The following is a 20,050-nucleotide window of genomic DNA, read 5'->3' as shown; positions in this document are numbered from 1 at the left end:
GGGAGAGACCTGGGCGACGTCTGGGCAGGAGGCCGTGGTGGTGGGGAGCCCTTCATACCCAGACTCTTCCGGAGCCTGTGCTGGCCTTCCACAGTGTGGCACACCAGCCCCTCACTTGGGGAGCTGGCATGAGTGTCCTGGTTCCCCGGATCCTGCGGTGTCTGGCTCTGCAATGACAGTGACCGGCAGCCGGCCCGGCCCGGAGGTCTCAGAGCCCTGCCTGGCCAGGACCACTCCTGCTTCTGCCCCACTCGACCGTCTGCTGCCTGATCAGACTGGGACCTTGGTCATCTCAGTCACCCGGGAGGCAAGAGACACACCCTAGGGCATGGGCGCCACCTCGGGCAGCAGGGCCCTGCCCCGGTTCTCCACATCCCAGCCAGCCCGCTTGGACCCAGGTTGGTGACGTGATCGGCCCCCCAGGCCTCTGACCCTTCCTCAGCCTGCTCTTGCTTGAGGCAGGACCCCCCCAACATGACTGCCCCACCGCCACCAGTCAGGAAGGGGCTGTGGGGCCACCCGGGTGGGGTCTGAGTGGTGGCCTGGCCTGGGCGGGCCTGCCCTGGGCCTCCCTGTGTTACCTTTCGGTCCCTCTGGCCAAAAGGCCAGAGGCGCCTGGGGTGAGACCCGACCCACTGTCGGCACTGTTGGCAAAGGCCGTTGCTGCGGGCTTTCCGGGGGCCGCGACCTCGGGATCTTGGGATGCAACAAAACATGTCTGAGCTGAGCTGAGTTCACCAGCCAAGTAGGTTGAGAAGTGTCCTTCTCTACACAGCGGGTGCCTGGTGACCTGGGTCCCAAGTTCTGTTGGGCTCTGTTGCCAGGGAAGTGAGGTCACTTCCTGGGGTCCCCTTCCCCAAGCTTCCTCCTTACACAAAGCTCCCCAAGGGCCTCTCTGGGCTGCTGATGGCTCACTTCCCACCCCATGCCATGTCCACCCAGTGACACCAACACGGCCCCTCCTATAGCCCTGGGGAGGCCTGGATGCAGCCAGGGTCACAGCTCTGATGACACAGCTGGCTTCAGACCCGGCTCCCCCGCCAGCAGTGCTGTCACCCTGGACAAGCCACCTGCTTCTCAGGGTCTCCCCAATCCCCCATCGGCGCAGTGGGGATCATTCTGGACCCGGCATCCTAGGAAAGCCATCATGTCTCTAGAACCACAAACACCTACTGCACCTGTCACCTCTGCGGGCTGGCATCACAGGGAGCTCATGCACAGACTCAGCAAAGGAAGGGCCCCACAGAGGGCTGGTGTGCAGGCCAAGGAGTGTGCAGGCCCAGGACTGTGCAGACGAGGCATTGTGCGGGCCCAGGAGAGGGCAGGCCTAGGAGTGTGCAGGGACAGAAGTGTGCAGGCCCAGGAGTGTGCAGGGCCAGTAGTGTTCAGGCCCCGGAGAGTGCAGGAAAGGTGAGGGCCATCACAGGAGAGGGCAGGGCCAAATGGGGCAGGCCAAGGAGTGTGCAGGACAAGGAGTTTGTAGGCCGAGGAGTATGCGGTCACAGGAGTGAGCAGGCCCAGGTGTGTGCAGTCCTTGGAGTGTGCAGGCCCAGGAGAGGGCATGCCCTGGAATGTGCAGGCCCAGGAGTGTGTAGGTACAGGAGGGAGCAGGCCCAGGAGTTTGCAGACGAAGGAGTGTGTAGGGACAGATGCGAGCAGGCCCTGGAGTGTGCAGCGCCAGGAGTGTGCTGGTCCATGAGAGGGTCGGCCGAAGTGGGGGCTGGCCCGGGATAGGGCAGGGCCAGGGGTGTGTAGGTCAAGACTGTGCTTGCCCAGGATTATACAGTCCCAGGAGTGAGCATGTACAGGAGTGTGCAGGCCCAGGAGTGTAGAAGCCCAGGTTCGTGCAGGCCCAGGTGTGCGCAGGTCCAGGAGCATGCAGGCCCAGGTGTGTGCAGTCCCAGGAGAGTGCAGGCCCTGGAGAGGACAGGCCCTCGAATGTGCAGGCCCAGGAGTGTGCAGGCCAAGCAGTGAGCACCCCCAGGAGTGTGTAGGCCTAGGAGTGTACAGGCCCAGAAGTGTGCAGCCCCGGGCGTGTGCAGACTCCGGAGTGTGCAGACACAGGGGTGTGCAGGCCCAGGAATGTACAGGTTAGGGCTGTGCAGGCCTAGCAGTGTTCAGGCCCAGGAGTGTGCAAAATCAGGAGTATACAGGCCCAGGTGTGTTCAGGCTGAAGATTGTGCATGTCCTGGAGTGTGCAGGCCCATGAGTGTGCAATCCAGGAGTGTGCGGGCCCAGTAGTGTGCAAGCCAGGGCCAGAGAAGGCCCATGCCAGGGAAGGCCCAGGAGTGTACATATCCAGGGGTGTGCAGGCCCATGAGTGTGCAGGCCGTGAGTGTGCACTCGAGGGATTGTGCGGGCCCAGGAGAGGGCAGGCCCAGCAGTGTGCAGGCCCAGGAGTGTGCAGACACAGGAGGGATCAGTCACAGGAGTGTGCAGATCCAGGAGTATACAGGCCCAGGTGTGTGCAGGCCCAACCTTGTGCAGGCCCAGGAGTGTGCAGACAGAGGAGTGTGCAGGCCAAGGAGGGTGCAGGCCCAGGCCAGGGCAGGCCTAAGAGGGTACAGACCCTGGAGTGTGCAGGCCCAGGAGTATGCATGCCCAGGGCTGTGAGTCCCAGCAGTGTTCAGGCCCAGGAGTGTGCAGAATCAGGAGTATACAGGCCCAGGTGTGTTCAGGCTCAAGATTGTGCCTGTCCTGGAGTGTGCAGGCCCATGAGTGTGCAATCAAGGAGTGTGCGGGTCCAGTAGTGTGCAAGCCCAGGCCAGAGAAGGCCCATGCCAGGGAAGGCCCAGGAGTGTACAGATCCAGGATTGTGCTGGCCCAGGAGTGTGCATGCGCAGGACTGTGCAGGCACAGGAGGGAGCAGGCCGAGGAGGGTGCAGTCCCAGGTGTGTGCAGGCACAAGTGGGAGCAGGCCCAGTATTGTGAAGGCCCAGGAATGAACAGGTCCAGGAGAGGGCCGGCCGAATTGGGGGCAGGCCCAGGAGAGGGAAGGCCCAGAAGCGTGCAGGTCTAGGAGTGTGCAGACGAGGGATTGTGTGGGCCCAGGAGAAGGCAGGCCCAGGAGTGTGCAGGGCAGAAGTGTGCAGGCCCAAGAGTGTGCAGGGCCAGTCATGTTCAGGCCCAGGAGTGTGTAGGACCTGTGAGGGCCGTCACAGGAGAGGGCAGGGCCAAATGGGGCAGGCCAAGGAGTGTGCAGGACCAGGAGTTTGTAGGCCGAGGAGTATGCAGTCACAGGAGTGAGCAGGTACAAGAGTGTGCAGGCCCAGTAGGGTAGAAGCCCAGGTTCGTGCAGACCCAGGTGTGCGCAGGTCCAGGAGCGTGCAGACCCAGGAGTGTGCAGACACAATATGGAACAGGCCCAGGAGTGTGCAGGCTAAAGGGTGTGCATACCCAGGACTGTGCAGGCCCAGGAATGTGCAGACACTGGAGGGAGCAGGCACACTAGTGTACTGGCACAGGAGTGTACAGCCCAGGTGTATGCAGGCTCTGGGATATACAGACCCAGGATTGTGGAGACAGAGGAGTGTGCAGGCCCAGGATGGTGCAGTTCCAGGAGTGTGCAGGCCCAGGCCAGGGCAGGCCCAGGAGTGTGTAGGCACAGGAGGAAGCAGGCCGAGGAGTCTGCAGTCCCAGGTGTGTGCAAGCACAAGTGGGAGCAGGCCCAGTAGTGTGCAGGCCCAAGAGTGTGCAGGTCCAGGAGAGGGCCGGCCGAATTGGGGGCAGGCCCAGGAGAGGGAAGGCGCAGGAGTGTGCAGGCCCAGGAGTGTGCACATGAGGGATTGTGCGGGCCCAGGAGAGGGCAGGCCCAGGATAGGGCAGGCCCAGGAGTGTGCAGGGCCAGAAGTGTGCAGGCCCAACAGTGTGCAGGGCCTGTAGTGTAAAGGCCCAGGAGCGTGCAGGACTAGGAGATTGCAGGCCCAGGGGTATGTAGTCACAGGAGAGAGCAGGTTAAGGAGTGAGCAGGTACTGAACTTTGCAGGCCCAGGAGTGTACAGTCCTAGGTTCGTGAAGGCCCAGGTTTGCGCAGGTACAGGAGTGTGCATGGCCATTAGTGTCCAGGCCCAGGCCAGGACAGGACCAGGAGTGTCCAGTCTCAGGAGTGTGCAGGGCCAGGAGTGTGTAGGCGCACAAGTGTTTTGTCCCAGAAGTGTGACGGCACACGAGTGTGCAGGCCCAGGAGTGTGAAGACACTGGAGTGTGCAGAGACAGGTGTGTGCAGGCCCAGGAGTGTGCCGGCACAGGTGGGAACAGGGCTAGGAGTGTGCAGGCATACATGGGAGCAGACCCAGGAGTGTACAAGCCCAGGTTCATGCAGGCCCAAGTGTGCGCAGGTCCAGGAGTGTGAAGGCCCAGGTGTCTGCTGTCCCAGGAGTGTGCAGGTCCTGAAGTTTGCAGGCCCAGGAGTGTGCAGGCCCAGGAGTGTGCAGACAAAGCATTGTGCAGGCCAAGGAGGGTGCAGGCCCATGAGTGCACAGGCCCAGGAGTGTGCAGGCCCAGGCGTGTGCAGACTCCGGAGTGTGCAGAGACAGGAGTGTGCAGGCCCAGGTTTGTACAGGCCTAGGGCTGTGCAGGCCCAGCAGTGTTCAGGCCCAGGAGTGTGCAAAATCAGGAGTACACAGGCCCAGGTGTGTTCAGGCTCAAGGTTGTGCATGTCCTGGAGTGTGCAAGCCGATGACTGTGCAATCCATGAGTGTGTGGGCCCAGTAGTGTGCAAGCCTAGGCCAGAGAAGGCCCATGCCAGGGAAGGCCCAGGAGTGTACAGATCCAGGAGTGTGCAGGCCCAGGATTGTGCATGCCCAGGAGTGTGCAGGCACAGGAGGGAGCCGAATAAGGAGTGTGAAGGCCCAAGAATGTACAGGTCCAGGAGAGGGCTGGCCGAATTGGGGGCAGGCCCAGGAGAGGGAAGGCCCAGAAGAGTGCAGGCCAGGGGTGTGCAGATGAGGGATTGTGTGGGCCCAGGTGAAGGCAGGCCCTGGAGTGTGCAGGGCCAGTAGTGTTCAGGCCCTGGAGTGTGCAGGAAAGGTGAGGGCCATCACAGGAGAGGGCAGGGCCAAATGGGGCAGGCCAAGGGGTGTGCAGGACCAGGAGTTTGTAGGCCGAGGAGTATGCAGTCACAGGAGTGAGCAGGCTCAGGTGTGTGCAGTCCTTGGAGTGTGCAGGCCCAGGAGAGGGCATGCCCTGGAATGTGCAGGCCCAGGAGTGTGTAGGTACAGAGTGTGCAAGCCCAGGAGTTAATAGGCCGATGTTCGTGCAGGCCCTGTTGTGCAGAGGTCCAGGAGAGTGCAGGCCCTGGTGTGTGCAGTCCCAGGAGTCTGCAGGCCCTGGATTGTGCAGGCCCAGGAGTGTGTAGGTACAGGAGGGAGGATACCCAGGAGTTTGCAGGCCTCGGAGTGTGTAGGGATAGATGCGTACAGGCCCTGTATTGTGCAGTCCCAGGAGTGTGCAGGCTTGTGAGAGTGTCGGACGAGGGGGCGCTGGCCTGGGATACGGCAGGGCCAGGGGTGTGTATGCCGAAGACTGTGCTTGCCCAGCAGTATGCAGTCACAGGAGGGAGCAGACCGAGTAGTGAGCAGACCCAGGTGTGTGCAGGCACAAGTGGGAGCAGTCCCAGTAGTGTGCAGGCCCAAGAGTATGTGGGTCCAGGGGAGGGCCGGCCGAGTTGCGGGCAGGCCCAGGAGTGTGCAGGGCCAGAAGTGTGCATGCCCAAGAGTGTGCAGGGCCAGTAGTGTTAAGGCCCAGGAGTGTGCAGGACAGGTGAGGGCCATCACAGCAGAGGGCAGGGACAAATTGGGCAGTGCCAGGATTGTGCAGGACCTGAAGTTTGCAGGCCCAGGAGTATGCAGTCACAGGAGGGAGCAGGTAAAAGAGTGTGCAGGCCCAGGTGTGTACATGCCCAGGATCATGCAGGCCCAGGTGTGCGCAGGTCCAGGAGTGTGCAGGCCCAGGTGTGTGAAGACACCGGTGTGTGCAGAGACAGGAGTGTGCAGGCCCAGGAGTGTATATGCCCAGGGCTGTGCAGGCCTTCCAGCGTTCCGCCCCAGGAGTGTGCCGGGACATGTGGGAACAGGCCTAGGGTTAGGCAGGCATAGATGGGAGCAAGCCCAGGATTGTACAAGCCCAGGTTAATGCCGGCCCAGGTGTGCACAGGTCCAGGAGTGTGTAGGCCCTGGTGTGTGCTGTCCCAGGAGTGTACCGGCCCATGTGTGCGCAGGCCCTGGAGTTTGCAGACACCGGAGTGTGCAGACAGGGGTGTGCATGCCCAGGAGTGTACAGGCCTAGGAGAGTGCAAGCCCAGGAGTGTGCACACAAGGGATTGTGCGGGCCCAGGACAGGGCAGGTCCATGTGTGCGCAGGTCCAGGAGTGTGCAGGCCCAGGTGTATGCAGTTCCAGGATTGTGCAGGCCCAGGAGAGGGCAGGCCCATGGGTGTGCACACGAGGGATTGTGAGGGCCCAGGATAAGTCAGGCCCTGCAATGTGCAGGGCAAGAAGTATGCAGGCCCAAGAATGTGCAGACAGAGGAGTGTGCAGGCCAAGGAGGGTGCAGGCCCAGACCATTGCAGGTCCAGGAGTGTACAGGCCCAGGAGTGTGCAATCCCATCAGTGTCAAGGCCCAGTTGTTTGCAGGTCTATGAGTGTACATGCCCAGGCATGTGTAGTCCCAGGTGTGTACAGGCCCAGATAGGGCAGGCCCCGGTGTCTGCAGGCCCAGGAGTTGCAGGCCCAGGTGTGTGCAGACACCGGAGTGTGCAGAGACAGGAGTGTGTAGGCCCAGGATTGTGCAGGCACAAGTGGGAGCAGGACCAGTAGTATGCAGGCCCAAGAGTGTGCAGGTCCAGGCGAGGGTCGGGCGAATTGGGGGCAGGCCCATTAGGGGGAAGTCCCAGGAGTGTGCAGGCCAAGGAGTGTGCACACGAGGGAATGTGTGGGCCCAGGAGAAGTTAGGCCCAGCAGTGTGCAGGGCCAGAAGTGTGCACACACAGGAGGGAGGAGGCACACGAGTGTGCTGGCCAGGAGTGTACAGGCCCGTGTTTGTGGAGGCCCGGGAGTGTACAGGCCCAGGAGTGTGCAGGCCCAGGCGTGTGCAGACTCCGGAGTGTGCAGAGACAGGGCTGTGCAGGTCCAGGAATGTACAGGCCTAGGGCTGTGCAGGCCCAGCAGTGTTCCGGCCCAGGAGTGTGCAAAATCAGGAGTAAACAGGCCCAAGTGTGTTCAGGCTCAAGATTGTGCCTGTGGAGTGTGCAGGCCCATGAGTGTGCAATCCAGGAGTGTGCGGGCCCAGTAGTGTGCAAGCCCAGGCCAGAGAAGGCCATTGCCAGGGAAGGCCCAGGAGTGTACAGATCCAGGAGTGTTCAGGCCCAGGAGTGTGCATGCGCAGGACTGTGCAGGCACAGGAGGGAGCAGGCCGAGGAATGTGAAGTCCCAGGTGTGTGCAGGCACAAGTGGGAGCAGGCCCAGTAGTGTGAAGGCCCAGGAATATACAGGTCCAGGAGAGGGCCGGCCGAATTTGGGGCAGGCCCAGGAGAGGGAAGGCCCAGAAGCGTGCAGACCCAGGAGTGTGCAGACGAGGGATTGTGTGGGCCCAGGAGAAGGCAGGCCCAGGAGTGTGCAGGGCCAGAAGTGTGCAGGCCCAAGAGTGTGCAGGACCAGTCAAGTTCAGGCCCAGGAGTGTGCAGGACCGGTGAGGGCCGTCACAGGAGAGGGCAGGGCCAAATGGGGCAGGCCAAGGAGTGTGCAGGACCAGGAGTTTGTAGGCCGAGGAGTATGCAGTCACAGGTGTGAGCAGGTACAAGAGTGTGCAGGCCCAGTAGGGTACAGGCCCAGGTTCGTGCAGACCCAGGTGTGCGCAGGCCCAGGAGAGGGCCGGCCAAATGGGGAGCAGGCCCAGGAGAGGGAAGGCCCAGGAGTGTGCAGGCCCTGGAGTGTGCACACGATGGATTGTGCGGGCCCAGCAGTGTGCAGGCCCAGGAGTGTGCAGACATAGGAGTGCGCAGGACAAGGAGGGTGCAGGCCCAGGCCAGGTTAGGCCCAGGACTGTACAGGCCCGGGAGTGTGTCGGCACAGCAGTGTGCAATGACAGGATGGAACAGGTGCAGGAGTGTTCAAGGTTAGCAGTGTGCAGGCCCAGGAGTGTGCACACACAGGAGGGAGGAGGCACACGAGTGTGCTGGCCAGGAGTGTACAGGCCTGTGTGTGTGTGTAGGCCCAGGAGTGTACAGGCCCAGGTGTGTGCAGGCTGTGGGATGTGCAGGCCCAGGAGTGTGCAGGCCCAGGAGTGTGCAGGCCCAGGAGTGTTCAGAGAGAAGGGTGTGCAAGCCCAGGTGGGTGCAGACCCAGGAGTGTGCAGGCCTAAGAGAGCGCAAGCCCTAGAAGTGTGCAGGCCAGGAGTGTACAGGTCCAGGAGAGGGCCGGCCGAATTGGGGGAAGGCGCAGGAGAGGGAAGGCCCAGGAGTGTGCAGGTTCATGAGAGGGTCGGCCGAGGTGTGGGCTGGCCTGGGATAGGGCAGGGCCAGATGTGTGTAGGCCCAAGACTGTGCTTGCCTAGGAATATGCAGTCACAGGAGGGAGCAGGCCCAGCAGTGTGCAGGCCAAGTAGAGTGCAGGCCCAGGCCTGTGCAGTCCCAGGTGTGTGCAGGCCCAGGAGAGGGCAGGACCCGGTGTGTGCAGGCCCAGGAGTTGCAGACCCAGGTGTGTGCAGACACCGGCGTGTGCAGAGACAGGAGTGTGTAGGCCCAGGATTGTACAGGCCAAGGGCTGTGCAGGCCAAGCCATGTGCAGCCCCAGGAATGTGCTGGCACAGATGGGAACAAGCCTAGGAGTGTACGGGCATATGTGGGAGAAGGCCTGGGAGTGTACAAGCCAAGGTTCATGCAGTCCCAGGTGTGCGTAGGTCCAGGATTGTGTAGGCCCAGGTGTCTGCTGTCCCAGGAGTATGCGGGCCCAGTAGAGGGCAGGCCCTGGAGTGTGTAGGCCCAGGATTGTGCAGGCACAAGTGGGAGCAGGACCAGCAGTGTGCAGGCCCAAGAGTGTGCAGGTCCAGGAGAGGGCCGGGCGACTTGGGGGCAGGCCCATTAGAGGGAAGTCCCAGGAGTGTGCAGGCCAAGTAGTGTGCACACGAGGGATTGTGCGGGCCCAGGGGAAGGTAGGCCCAGCAGTGTGCAGGGCCAGAAGTGTTCAGGCCCAGGTTCGTGCAGGCCCAGGTGTGCGCAGGTCCAGAGCATGCAGGCCCAGGTTTTTGCAGTCCCAGGAGTGTGCAGGCCCTGGAGAGGACAGGCCCTCGAATGTGCAGGCCCAGGAGGTCACTTCCTGGGGTCCCCTTCCCCAAGCTTCCTCCTTACACAAAGCTCCCCAAGGGCCTCTCTGGGCTGCTGATGGCTCACTTCCCACCCCATGCCATGTCCACCCAGTGACACCAACACGGCCCCTCCTATAGCCCTGGGGAGGCCTGGATGCAGCCAGGGTCACAGCTCTGATGACACAGCTGGCTTCAGACCCAGCTCCCCCGCCAGCAGTGCTGTCACCCTGGACAAGCCACCTGCTTCTCAGGGTCTCCCCAATCCCCCATCGGCGCAGTGGGGATCATTCTGGACCCGGCTTCCTAGGAAAGCCATCATGTCTCTAGAACCACAAACACCTACTGCACCTGTCACCTCTGCGGGCTGGCATCACAGGGAGCTCATGCACAGACTCAGCAAAGGAAGGGCCCCACAGAGGGCTGGTGTGCAGGCCAAGGAGTGTGCAGGCCCAGGACTGTGCAGACGAGGCATTGTGTGGGCCCAGGAGAGGGCAGGCCTAGGAGTGTGCAGGGACAGAAGTGTGCAGGCCCAGGAGTGTGCAGGGCCAGTAGTGTTCAGGCCCCGGAGAGTGCAGGAAAGGTGAGGGCCATCACAGGAGAGGGCAGGGCCAAATGGGGCAGGCCAAGGAGTGTGCAGGACAAGGAGTTTGTAGGCCGAGGAGTATGCGGTCACAGGAGTGAGCAGGCCCAGGTGTGTGCAGTCCTTGGAGTGTGCAGGCCCAGGAGAGGGCATGCCCTGGAATGTGCAGGCCCAGGAGTGTGTAGGTACAGGAGGGAGCAGGCCCAGGAGTTTGCAGACGAAGGAGTGTGTAGGGACAGATGCGAGCAGGCCCTGGAGTGTGCAGCGCCAGGAGTGTGCTGGTCCATGAGAGGGTCGGCCGAAGTGGGGGCTGGCCCGGGATAGGGCAGGGCCAGGGGTGTGTAGGTCAAGACTGTGCTTGCCCAGGATTATACAGTCCCAGGAGTGAGCATGTACAGGAGTGTGCAGGCCCAGGAGTGTAGAAGCCCAGGTTCGTGCAGGCCCAGGTGTGCGCAGGTCCAGGAGCATGCAGGCCCAGGTGTGTGCAGTCCCAGGAGAGTGCAGGCCCTGGAGAGGACAGGCCCTCGAATGTGCAGGCCCAGGAGTGTGCAGGCCAAGCAGTGAGCACCCCCAGGAGTGTGTAGGCCCAGGAGTGTACAGGCCCAGGAGTGTGCAGCCCCAGGCGTGTGCAGACTCCGGAGTGTGCAGACACAGGGGTGTGCAGGCCCAGGAATGTACAGGTTAGGGCTGTGCAGGCCTAGCAGTGTTCAGGCCCAGGAGTGTGCAAAATCAGGAGTATACAGGCCCAGGTGTGTTCAGGCTGATGATTGTGCATGTCCTGGAGTGTGCAGGCCCATGAGTGTGCAATCCAGGAGTGTGCGGGCCCAGTAGTGTGCAAGCCAGGGCCAGAGAAGGCCCATGCCAGGGAAGGCCCAGGAGTGTACATATCCAGGGGTGTGCAGGCCCATGAGTGTGCAGGCCGTGAGTGTGCACTCGAGGGATTGTGCGGGCCCAGGAGAGGGCAGGCCCAGCAGTGTGCAGGCCCAGGAGTGTGCAGACACAGGAGGGATCAGTCACAGGAGTGTGCAGATCCAGGAGTATACAGGCCCAGGTGTGTGCAGGCCCAACCTTGTGCAGGCCCAGGAGTGTGCAGACAGAGGAGTGTGCAGGCCAAGGAGGGTGCAGGCCCAGGCCAGGGCAGGCCTAAGAGGGTACAGACCCTGGAGTGTGCAGGCCCAGGAGTATGCATGCCCAGGGCTGTGAGTCCCAGCAGTGTTCAGGCCCAGGAGTGTGCAGAATCAGGAGTATACAGGCCCAGGTGTGTTCAGGCTCAAGATTGTGCCTGTCCTGGAGTGTGCAGGCCCATGAGTGTGCAATCAAGGAGTGTGCGGGTCCAGTAGTGTGCAAGCCCAGGCCAGAGAAGGCCCATGCCAGGGAAGGCCCAGGAGTGTACAGATCCAGGATTGTGCTGGCCCAGGAGTGTGCATGCGCAGGACTGTGCAGGCACAGGAGGGAGCAGGCCGAGGAGGGTGCAGTCCCAGGTGTGTGCAGGCACAAGTGTGAGCAGGCCCAGTATTGTGAAGGCCCAGGAATGAACAGGTCCAGGAGAGGGCCGGCCGAATTGGGGGCAGGCCCAGGAGAGGGAAGGCCCAGAAGCGTGCAGGTCTAGGAGTGTGCAGACGAGGGATTGTGTGGGCCCAGGAGAAGGCAGGCCCAGGAGTGTGCAGGGCAGAAGTGTGCAGGCCCAAGAGTGTGCAGGGCCAGTCATGTTCAGGCCCAGGAGTGTGTAGGACCTGTGAGGGCCGTCACAGGAGAGGGCAGGGCCAAATGGGGCAGGCCAAGGAGTGTGCAGGACCAGGAGTTTGTAGGCCGAGGAGTATGCAGTCACAGGAGTGAACAGGTACAAGAGTGTGCAGGCCCAGTAGGGTAGAAGCCCAGGTTCGTGCAGACCCAGGTGTGCACAGGTCCAGGAGCGTGCAGACCCAGGAGTGTGCAGACACAATATGGAACAGGCCCAGGAGTGTGCAGGCTAAAGGGTGTGCATACCCAGGACTGTGCAGGCCCAGGAATGTGCAGACACTGGAGGGAGCAGGCACACTAGTGTACTGGCACAGGAGTGTACAGCCCAGGTGTATGCAGGCTCTGGGATATACAGACCCAGGAGTGTGCAGTCCCAGGATTGTGGAGACAGAGGAGTGTGCAGGCCCAGGATGGTGCAGTTCCAGGAGTGTGCAGGCCCAGGCCAGGGCAGGCCCAGGAGTGTGTAGGCACAGGAGGAAGCAGGCCGAGGAGTCTGCAGTCCCAGGTGTGTGCAAGCACAAGTGGGAGCAGGCCCAGTAGTGTGCAGGCCCAAGAGTGTGCAGGTCCAGGAGAGGGCCGGCCGAATTGGGGGCAGGCCCAGGAGAGGGAAGGCGCAGGAGTGTGCAGGCCCAGGGGTGTGCACATGAGGGATTGTGCGGGCCCAGGAGAGGGCAGGCCCAGGAGTGTGCAGGGCCAGAAGTGTGCAGGCCCAACAGTGTGCAGGGCCTGTAGTGTAAAGGCCCAGGAGCGTGCAGGACTAGGAGATTGCAGGCCCAGGTGTATGTAGTCACAGGAGAGAGCAGGTTAAGGAGTGAGCAGGTACTGAACTTTGCAGGCCCAGGAGTGTACAGTCCTAGGTTCGTGAAGGCCCAGGTTTGCGCAGGTACAGGAGTGTGCATGGCCATTAGTGTCCAGGCCCAGTCCAGGACAGGACCAGGAGTGTCCAGTCTCAGGAGTGTGCAGGGCCAGGAGTGTGTAGGCGCACAAGTGTTTTGTCCCAGAAGTGTGACGGCACACGAGTGTGCAGGCCCAGGAGTGTGAAGACACTGGAGTGTGCAGAGACAGGTGTGTGCAGGCCCAGGAGTGTGCCGGCACAGGTGGGAACAGGGCTAGGAGTGTGCAGGCATACATGGGAGCAGACCCAGGAGTGTACAAGCCCAGGTTCATGCAGGCCCAAGTGTGCGCAGGTCCAGGAGTGTGAAGGCCCAGGTGTCTGCTGTCCCAGGAGTGTGCAGGTCCTGAAGTTTGCAGGCCCAGGAGTGTGCAGGCCCAGGAGTGTGCAGACAAAGCATTGTGCAGGCCAAGGAGGGTGCAGGCCCATGAGTGCACAGGCCCAGGAGTGTGCAGGCCCAGGCGTGTGCAGACTCCGGAGTGTGCAGAGACAGGAGTGTGCAGGCCCAGGTTTGTACAGGCCTAGGGCTGTGCAGGCCCAGCAGTGTTCAGGCCCAGGAGTGTGCAAAATCAGGAGTACACAGGCCCAGGTGTGTTCAGGCTCAAGGTTGTGCATGTCCTGGAGTGTGCAAGCCCATGACTGTGCAATCCATGAGTGTGTGGGCCCAGTAGTGTGCAAGCCCAGGCCAGAGAAGGCCCATGCCAGGGAAGGCCCAGGAGTGTACAGATCCAGGAGTGTGCAGGCCCAGGATTGTGCATGCCCAGGAGTGTGCAGGCACAGGAGGGAGCCGAATAAGGAGTGTGAAGGCCCAAGAATGTACAGGTCCAGGAGAGGGCTGGCCGAATTGGGGGCAGGCCCAGGAGAGGGAAGGCCCAGAAGAGTGCAGGCCAGGGGTGTGCAGATGAGGGATTGTGTGGGCCCAGGTGAAGGCAGGCCCTGGAGTGTGCAGGGCCAGTAGTGTTCAGGCCCTGGAGTGTGCAGGAAAGGTGAGGGCCATCACAGGAGAGGGCAGGGCCAAATGGGGCAGGCCAAGGGGTGTGCAGGACCAGGAGTTTGTAGGCCGAGGAGTATGCAGTCACAGGAGTGAGCAGGCTCAGGTGTGTGCAGTCCTTGGAGTGTGCAGGCCCAGGAGAGGGCATGCCCTGGAATGTGCAGGCCCAGGAGTGTGTAGGTACAGAGTGTGCAAGCCCAGGAGTTAATAGGCCGATGTTCGTGCAGGCCCTGTTGTGCAGAGGTCCAGGAGAGTGCAGGCCCTGGTGTGTGCAGTCCCAGGAGTCTGCAGGCCCTGGATTGTGCAGGCCCAGGAGTGTGTAGGTACAGGAGGGAGGATACCCAGGAGTTTGCAGGCCTCGGAGTGTGTAGGGATAGATGCGTACAGGCCCTGTATTGTGCAGTCCCAGGAGTGTGCAGGCTTGTGAGAGTGTCGGACGAGGGGGCGCTGGCCTGGGATACGGCAGGGCCAGGGGTGTGTATGCCGAAGACTGTGCTTGCCCAGCAGTATGCAGTCACAGGAGGGAGCAGACCGAGTAGTGAGCAGACCCAGGTGTGTGCAGGCACAAGTGGGAGCAGTCCCAGTAGTGTGCAGGCCCAAGAGTATGTGGGTCCAGGGGAGGGCCGGCCGAGTTGCGGGCAGGCCCAGGAGAAGGCAGGCCCAGGAGTGTGCAGGGCCAGAAGTGTGCATGCCCAAGAGTGTGCAGGGCCAGTAGTGTTAAGGCCCAGGAGTGTGCAGGACAGGTGAGGGCCATCACAGCAGAGGGCAGGGACAAATTGGGCAGTGCCAGGATTGTGCAGGACCTGAAGTTTGCAGGCCCAGGAGTATGCAGTCACAGGAGGGAGCAGGTAAAAGAGTGTGCAGGCCCAGGTGTGTACATGCCCAGGATCATGCAGGCCCAGGTGTGCGCAGGTCCAGGAGTGTGCAGGCCCAGGTGTGTGAAGACACCGGTGTGTGCAGAGACAGGAGTGTGCAGGCCCAGGAGTGTATATGCCCAGGGCTGTGCAGGCCTTCCAGCGTTCCGCCCCAGGAGTGTGCCGGGACATGTGGGAACAGGCCTAGGGTTAGGCAGGCATAGATGGGAGCAAGCCCAGGATTGTACAAGCCCAGGTTAATGCCGGCCCAGGTGTGCACAGGTCCAGGAGTGTGTAGGCCCTGGTGTGTGCTGTCCCAGGAGTGTACCGGCCCATGTGTGCGCAGGCCCTGGAGTTTGCAGACACCGGAGTGTGCAGAGACAGGGGTGTGTAGGCCCAGGATTGTACAGGCCAAGGGCTGTGCAGGCCAAGCCATGTGCAGCCCCAGGAATGTGCTGGCACAGATGGGAACAAGCCTAGGAGTGTACGGGCATATGTGGGAGAAGGCCTGGGAGTGTACAAGCCAAGGTTCATGCAGTCCCAGGTGTGCGTAGGTCCAGGATTGTGTAGGCCCAGGTGTCTGCTGTCCCAGGAGTATGCGGGCCCAGTAGAGGGCAGGCCCTGGAGTGTGTAGGCCCAGGATTGTGCAGGCACAAGTGGGAGCAGGACCAGCAGTGTGCAGGCCCAAGAGTGTGCAGGTCCAGGAGAGGGCCGGGCGACTTGGGGGCAGGCCCATTAGAGGGAAGTCCCAGGAGTGTGCAGGCCAAGTAGTGTGCACACGAGGGATTGTGCGGGCCCAGGGGAAGGTAGGCCCAGCAGTGTGCAGGGCCAGAAGTGTTCAGGCCCAGGTTCGTGCAGGCCCAGGTGTGCGCAGGTCCAGAGCATGCAGGCCCAGGTTTTTGCAGTCCCAGGAGTGTGCAGGCCCTGGAGAGGACAGGCCCTCGAATGTGCAGGCCCAGGAGTGTGCAGGCCAAGCAGTGAGCACCCCCAGGAGTGTGTAGGCCCAGGAGTGTACAGGCCCAGGAGTGTGCAGCCCCAGGCGTGTGCAGACTCCGGAGTGTGCAGAGACAGGGGTGTGCAGGCCCAGGACTGTACAGGTTAGGGCTGTGCAGGCCTAGCAGTGTTCAGGCCCAGGATTGGGCAAAATCAGGAATATACAGGCCCAGGTGTGTTCAGGCTCAAGATTGTGCATGTCCTGGAGTTTGCAGGCCCATGAGTGTGCAGGCCCAGAAGTGTGCAGATTCAATACGGAACCGGCCCGGGAGTGTACAGGCCCAGGTTCCTGCAGGCCCCGGTGTGCGTAGATCCAGGAGTGTGCAGGTCCAAGAGTGTGCAGGCCCAGTTGTGTGCAGGCCCAGGAATGTGCAGGCCCTGTCGACCCTAGAGGGCAGGATGCCGTGACCAGAGGAGGCGCTCTCTAGGACTGGGGGCGGAGGCCGGGAGAGCAGGCGGTTGGAGAGCCGGTGGTGAGGGCTGGAAAGGGGCAGAGCTGCACCAACCAGGTGTGCGGACCTGAGGGCGTGAGGCTGGGCGGCCTGCCGAGGGTGTTCCTGCAGCAGTGCTGGCCCTGGGTGAGGATGTGGTGGGACCAGGGCTGAGCCAGCGGGGCAGAAGGAGGAGGAGCGGGGAGGAGGGCGCCAGAGGGTGCACAGTGGACCGGTCACTGGGCATCTGCAGGTTTGGAGGCGCTCTGCTGTGTGGGGCTCCAGGCCTCCCTGGGTCTGGGGACGTGGGTGTGATGTGACTCGGAAGGAGGCCGGGTGCGCTTCGGACAGCACCCGCCATCTCTCCCACCCAGGCCCAGTGCTCATGGTCGTGTTGCAGCCTCAGTTTTCCGTCCACTGTCCCAGCAACCCCTTGGTGGTATTCTGAGCAGAGGCAGAGGGTGAGAGTCCTGACTTGGCTTTCCTTCCCTGTGTTTCCAAGTCCACACTCATTCCGCAAGTCGCACGACAGGCCAAGAAATCGGGAGACGCGGTGTCGGGGTAAAGAATAGTGAGTTTATTTGGAAAGGCAGCTGACCGAGAAGATGGCAGGCTAATGTCCTGGAGAGCCACCTTCTCCGAGTGAGACTTCAGGCTCCTTTTACACTCGAAAGGAGAGGGGTTGTGGGTGGTTGGTGCAAAGTCCTTGGTGCAGGAATTCTTTGTTTTTGCAGTTGTGGGTCAGCTCATGGGGCCCCTGTAAAGCCTCTAACAAAACAAATGTTACTTTCTGTTCTGCAGCTTGTTGTGTGTATAGGAGAGGAAAAGAGCTCTTATCCTGAAGGCTGAGAGCCTTGAGAACAGGCTCTGCTGTCAATTTCAGGCTGAAGGCAACATTGTTTTACAAAAGGGGCAGAGCTGGTAAGACAGCCTGGAAAACAGCAGAGGGTTAAAGGAAAAAGAACAGATCTAATAGGCAGTCAGATTTGGTCTTTTCTGTTACACCTGCTGCCCCAGCAGGGCTGGCCTCAGGGAGGAAGGGCGCCCCTCCGGCCCCCGAGAGCCGCCTGCAGAGGGTGGGGAAGGCAGGGAGGGGGTCTGCCCTGCTGGAGAGGTAAACTAGACATGGCTGATACATGGACAGTGAGTGCAAAGTTAGAAAACCTCTGGGTTTTCCCTCTTTAGGGAGGGAGAGGGAGGCTCAGCATAGGTCCTTGAGCTTCCGCGAGAAAAGTGGCTCTCAGCCCAGGTCGGCTGCGGGCGCCTCTGGGGTTGTCACACCTGAGGGGCCCTCTGTGGACGGGTCCTGTGTTCTTGGCACTGACGTGGATTTTCCTCCTCTTCTTCCCCAAGGGGCGGTAGTGGCCCCGGGGGCAGCTTCCAGCCGATCACGGCCATCCTGCTGCCCTCATGCAAGCTGGCCCTGCACGCCCGGCAGCTGGACGTCAGGCTGCAGCTGGACTACGTCTCCGCCTCGCAGGTAAGAGGAGCCCCGCTGCTTCCCTGGGGGCCGGCAAGGGGGTCCCTCGGGAGGGGTTTCGGTTGGGGGCTCCTGGCTAGACGCCGCAGCCGTGTGAGTGGCACCGTTGGGGTGAAGGAGGCTGGTGCCAGGGACAGGGCAGGCCCAGGAGTGTGCAGGCCCAGGAGTGTGCATGCCCAGGAGTGTGCAGGCAAAGGAGGGAGCAGGCCCAGTAGTGTGCAGGCCAAGTAGAGTGCAGGCCCAGAAGTGTGCAGGCCCAGGTGTGTACAGACTCTGGAGTGTGCAGAGACAGGAGTGTGCAGGCCCAGAATTGTACAGGCCTAGGGCTGTGCAGGCCCAGCAGTGTTCAGGCCCAGGAGTGTGCAAAATCAGGAGTATACAGGCCCAGGTGTGTTCAGGCTCAAGATTGTGCAAGTCCTGGAGTGTGCAGGCCCATGAGTGTGCAATCCAGGAGTGTGCAGGCCCAGTAGTGTGCACACACAGGAGGGAGGAGGCACACGATTGTGCTGGCCTGGAGTGTACAGGCCTGTGTGTGTGTGTAGGCCCAGGAGTGTACAGGCCCAGGTGTGTGCAGGCCCAGGAGTGTGCAGGCCCAGGATTGTTTAGGCCCAGGAGTGTGCAGAGAGAAGAGTGTGCAAGCCCAGGTTGGTGCAGACCCAGAAGCGTGCAGGCCTAGGAGAGCGCAGGCCCTGGAGTGTGCAGGCCAGGAGTGTGCAGGTCCAGGAGAGGGCCGGCCGAATTGGGGGCAGGCCCAGGAGTGTACAGGCCCAGGAGTGTGCTGACACAGTAGGGATCAGTCACAGGAGTGTGCAGGTCCAGGAGTATACAGGCCCAGGTGTGTGCAGGCCCAACATTGTGCAGGCCCAGGAGTGTGCAGGCCCAGGTATGTGCAGGCCCAGGCCATGGCAGGCCCAGGAGGGTACAGACCCTGGAGTGTGCAGACCCAGGAGTATGCATGCCCAGGGCTGTGAGGCCCAGCATTTTTCAGGCCCTGGAGTGTACAGAATCAGGTGTATACAGGCCAAGGTGTGTTAATGCCCAAGATTGTGCAGGTCCTGTTGTGTGCAGACCCATGAGTGTGCAGTTCGAGCAGTGTGCAGGCCCAGTAGTGTTCAGGCCCAGGAGTGTGCAACATCAGGAGTATACAGGTCCAGGTGTGTTCAGGCTCAAGATTGTGCATGTCCTGGAGTGTGCAGGCCCATGAGTGTGCAATCCAGGAGTGTGCAGGCCCAGTAGTGTGCAAGCCAGGGCCAGAGAAGGCCCATGCCAGGGAAGGCCCAGGAGTGTACAGATCCAGGAGTGTGCAGGCCCAGGAGTGTGCATGCCCAGGAGTGTCCAGAGGAGGGGTTTGAGGCCGTGGTGGGATGTCCTTCACAGGAATAAATAGCGTAAAGAGCAAAAAACTACATGATAGTGATGGTCGGACAGCATGGGAATGCACTTAATGTTCCTGAAATGCACAATTTAAAAGGGAAGAAAATCTGTATTTTATTACAGGAGGTGGAAAATTGAAAAATATAGGATGCCATAAATGATGTAAAACAAATAAACTAAACTAAAGAAAAACAAGACAAAAGCAAATTCAGGGGTAGGGAAGTCAACTTCGGGTAGGGGAGGGGATTTATGGTGGGATTTTGGCAAGGTGTAGGAGGATGCAGAGGGGCACAGCCCTAGTGGGTGATGATGCCTAAAATGGTTCTCCAATGCCCAGCAGCCCAGGTGCAGGTGCAGGAACTGCAGGCTTCTCAGGAGCAGCAAGATCAGCAGGAGCAGCAGGCTCTTCAGGAGTGGCAAGATCAGCAGGAGCGGCAGGCTCTTCAGGAGCTGCAGGCTCTTCAGGATCGGCTAGAGCAGCAGGAACGGCAGGCGATTCAGGAGCGGCGGGCTCTTCAGGAATGGCAGGCTCTTCAGGAGCCGTGGGCTCTTCAGGAGCGGCTAGATCAGCAGGAGAGGCAGGCTCTTCAGGAGAGGCAGGCTCTTCAGGATCGGCTAGATCAGCAGGAACGGCAGGTTCTTCAGGAGCGGCTAGATCAGCAGGAATGGCGGGCTCTTCAGGAGTGTCTAGATCAGCAGGAACGGCAGGCGCTTCAGGAGCGGCGGGCTCTTCAGGAATGGCAGGCTCTTCAGGAGCCGTGGGCTCTTCAGGAGCGGCTAGATCAGCAGGAGAGGCAGGCTCTTCAGGAGAGGCAGGCTCTTCAGGAGCGGCTAGATCAGCAGGAGCGGCAGGCTCTTCAGGAGCGGCGGGCTCTTCAGGAGCGGCTAGATCAGCAGGAACGGCGGGCTCTTCAGGAGCAGCTAGATCAGCAGGAATGGCAGGCTCTTCATATGCAGTTGGAGCAGCAGGATCTTCATGTTCAGCAGGAGCAGCTGGAGGGAGTTCGCGGTCTCCTGCTGGACCCTGGTGGTCCTGTTTTGGTTCTCTGGCGTCTTCCCCTGCCCCTGCCTGCTCTGGACCTGTAACTGTTGGACGTGGAGAGAGCTTTAAGTCTAGTGGTTGTGCTCAGGCACAACCTGGAAAAAGGTACCCACGTGGCTCCCTTTCCACGTGCCTTTTCAAGGACAGAAATCTTCCCAGAGCTTTGCAGACAGCTCCCACCGAGCAAGTGCCCACAGGCACTTGTTCTGTGACTGAATTCTTCCAGACAGGTGGTCTGAGGCCCGTCTTTGTTCTGGTCCCAACAGCAGACTTTGGGAATGCCTCCCTGTGTGGCCCAGCCCTCCGCCCTCCCTCACCTACACACCCGCACCGGCCCTGCCCTTCTCACCTTTGGGCTGTGCTTCGGGGGGCTC

The 20,050-nt window shown here is 61.3% G+C and overlaps 1 protein-coding gene across 3 annotated transcripts; it reads left to right on the top strand.

Annotated features, from left to right (window-relative positions):
* The first annotated feature begins 125 nt into the window (after positions 1-125).
* On the top strand, positions 126-19,994 carry LOC140690091 (uncharacterized). 3 transcript variants are annotated; one of them, XM_072951621.1, is made up of 5 exons: positions 162-398; positions 16,155-16,241; positions 16,582-16,701; positions 17,134-17,260; positions 18,972-19,994. In XM_072951621.1, the coding sequence occupies exons 4-5, from the start codon at positions 17,191-17,193 to the stop codon at positions 19,718-19,720; spliced, it is 819 nt and encodes a 272-aa protein (XP_072807722.1). In that variant the 5' UTR covers positions 162-398; positions 16,155-16,241; positions 16,582-16,701; positions 17,134-17,190; the 3' UTR covers positions 19,721-19,994. The 3 variants fall into 3 exon arrangements, with proteins under 3 accessions (XP_072807723.1, XP_072807721.1, XP_072807722.1); XM_072951622.1 differs by lacking the exons at positions 16,155-16,241; positions 16,582-16,701 and having other exon boundaries at positions 126-398; positions 18,975-19,994; XM_072951620.1 differs by lacking the exons at positions 16,155-16,241; positions 16,582-16,701 and having other exon boundaries at positions 126-398.
* The last annotated feature ends 56 nt before the right edge of the window (positions 19,995-20,050 follow it).

The sequence above is a fragment of the Vicugna pacos genome, chromosome 28 (genome assembly GCF_048564905.1).
Source record: "Vicugna pacos chromosome 28, VicPac4, whole genome shotgun sequence".
In the NCBI taxonomy this organism is placed as follows: Eukaryota; Metazoa; Chordata; class Mammalia; order Artiodactyla; family Camelidae; genus Vicugna; species Vicugna pacos.
This window is presented reverse-complemented; position numbering and strand designations above follow the sequence as displayed.

What these genes read in the sequence shown, in the direction of transcription:
- LOC140690091 (XM_072951620.1), top strand. Translation starts at nt 17,191, where the DNA reads ATGCAAGCTGGCCCTGCACGCCCGGCAGCTGGACGTCAGGCTGCAGCT. An exon ending in ACTACGTCTCCGCCTCGCAG is followed by an intron (nt 17,261 to 18,971) that starts GTAAGAGGAGCC and finishes TCCAATGCCCAG; the next exon opens with CAGCCCAGGTGCAGGTGCAG.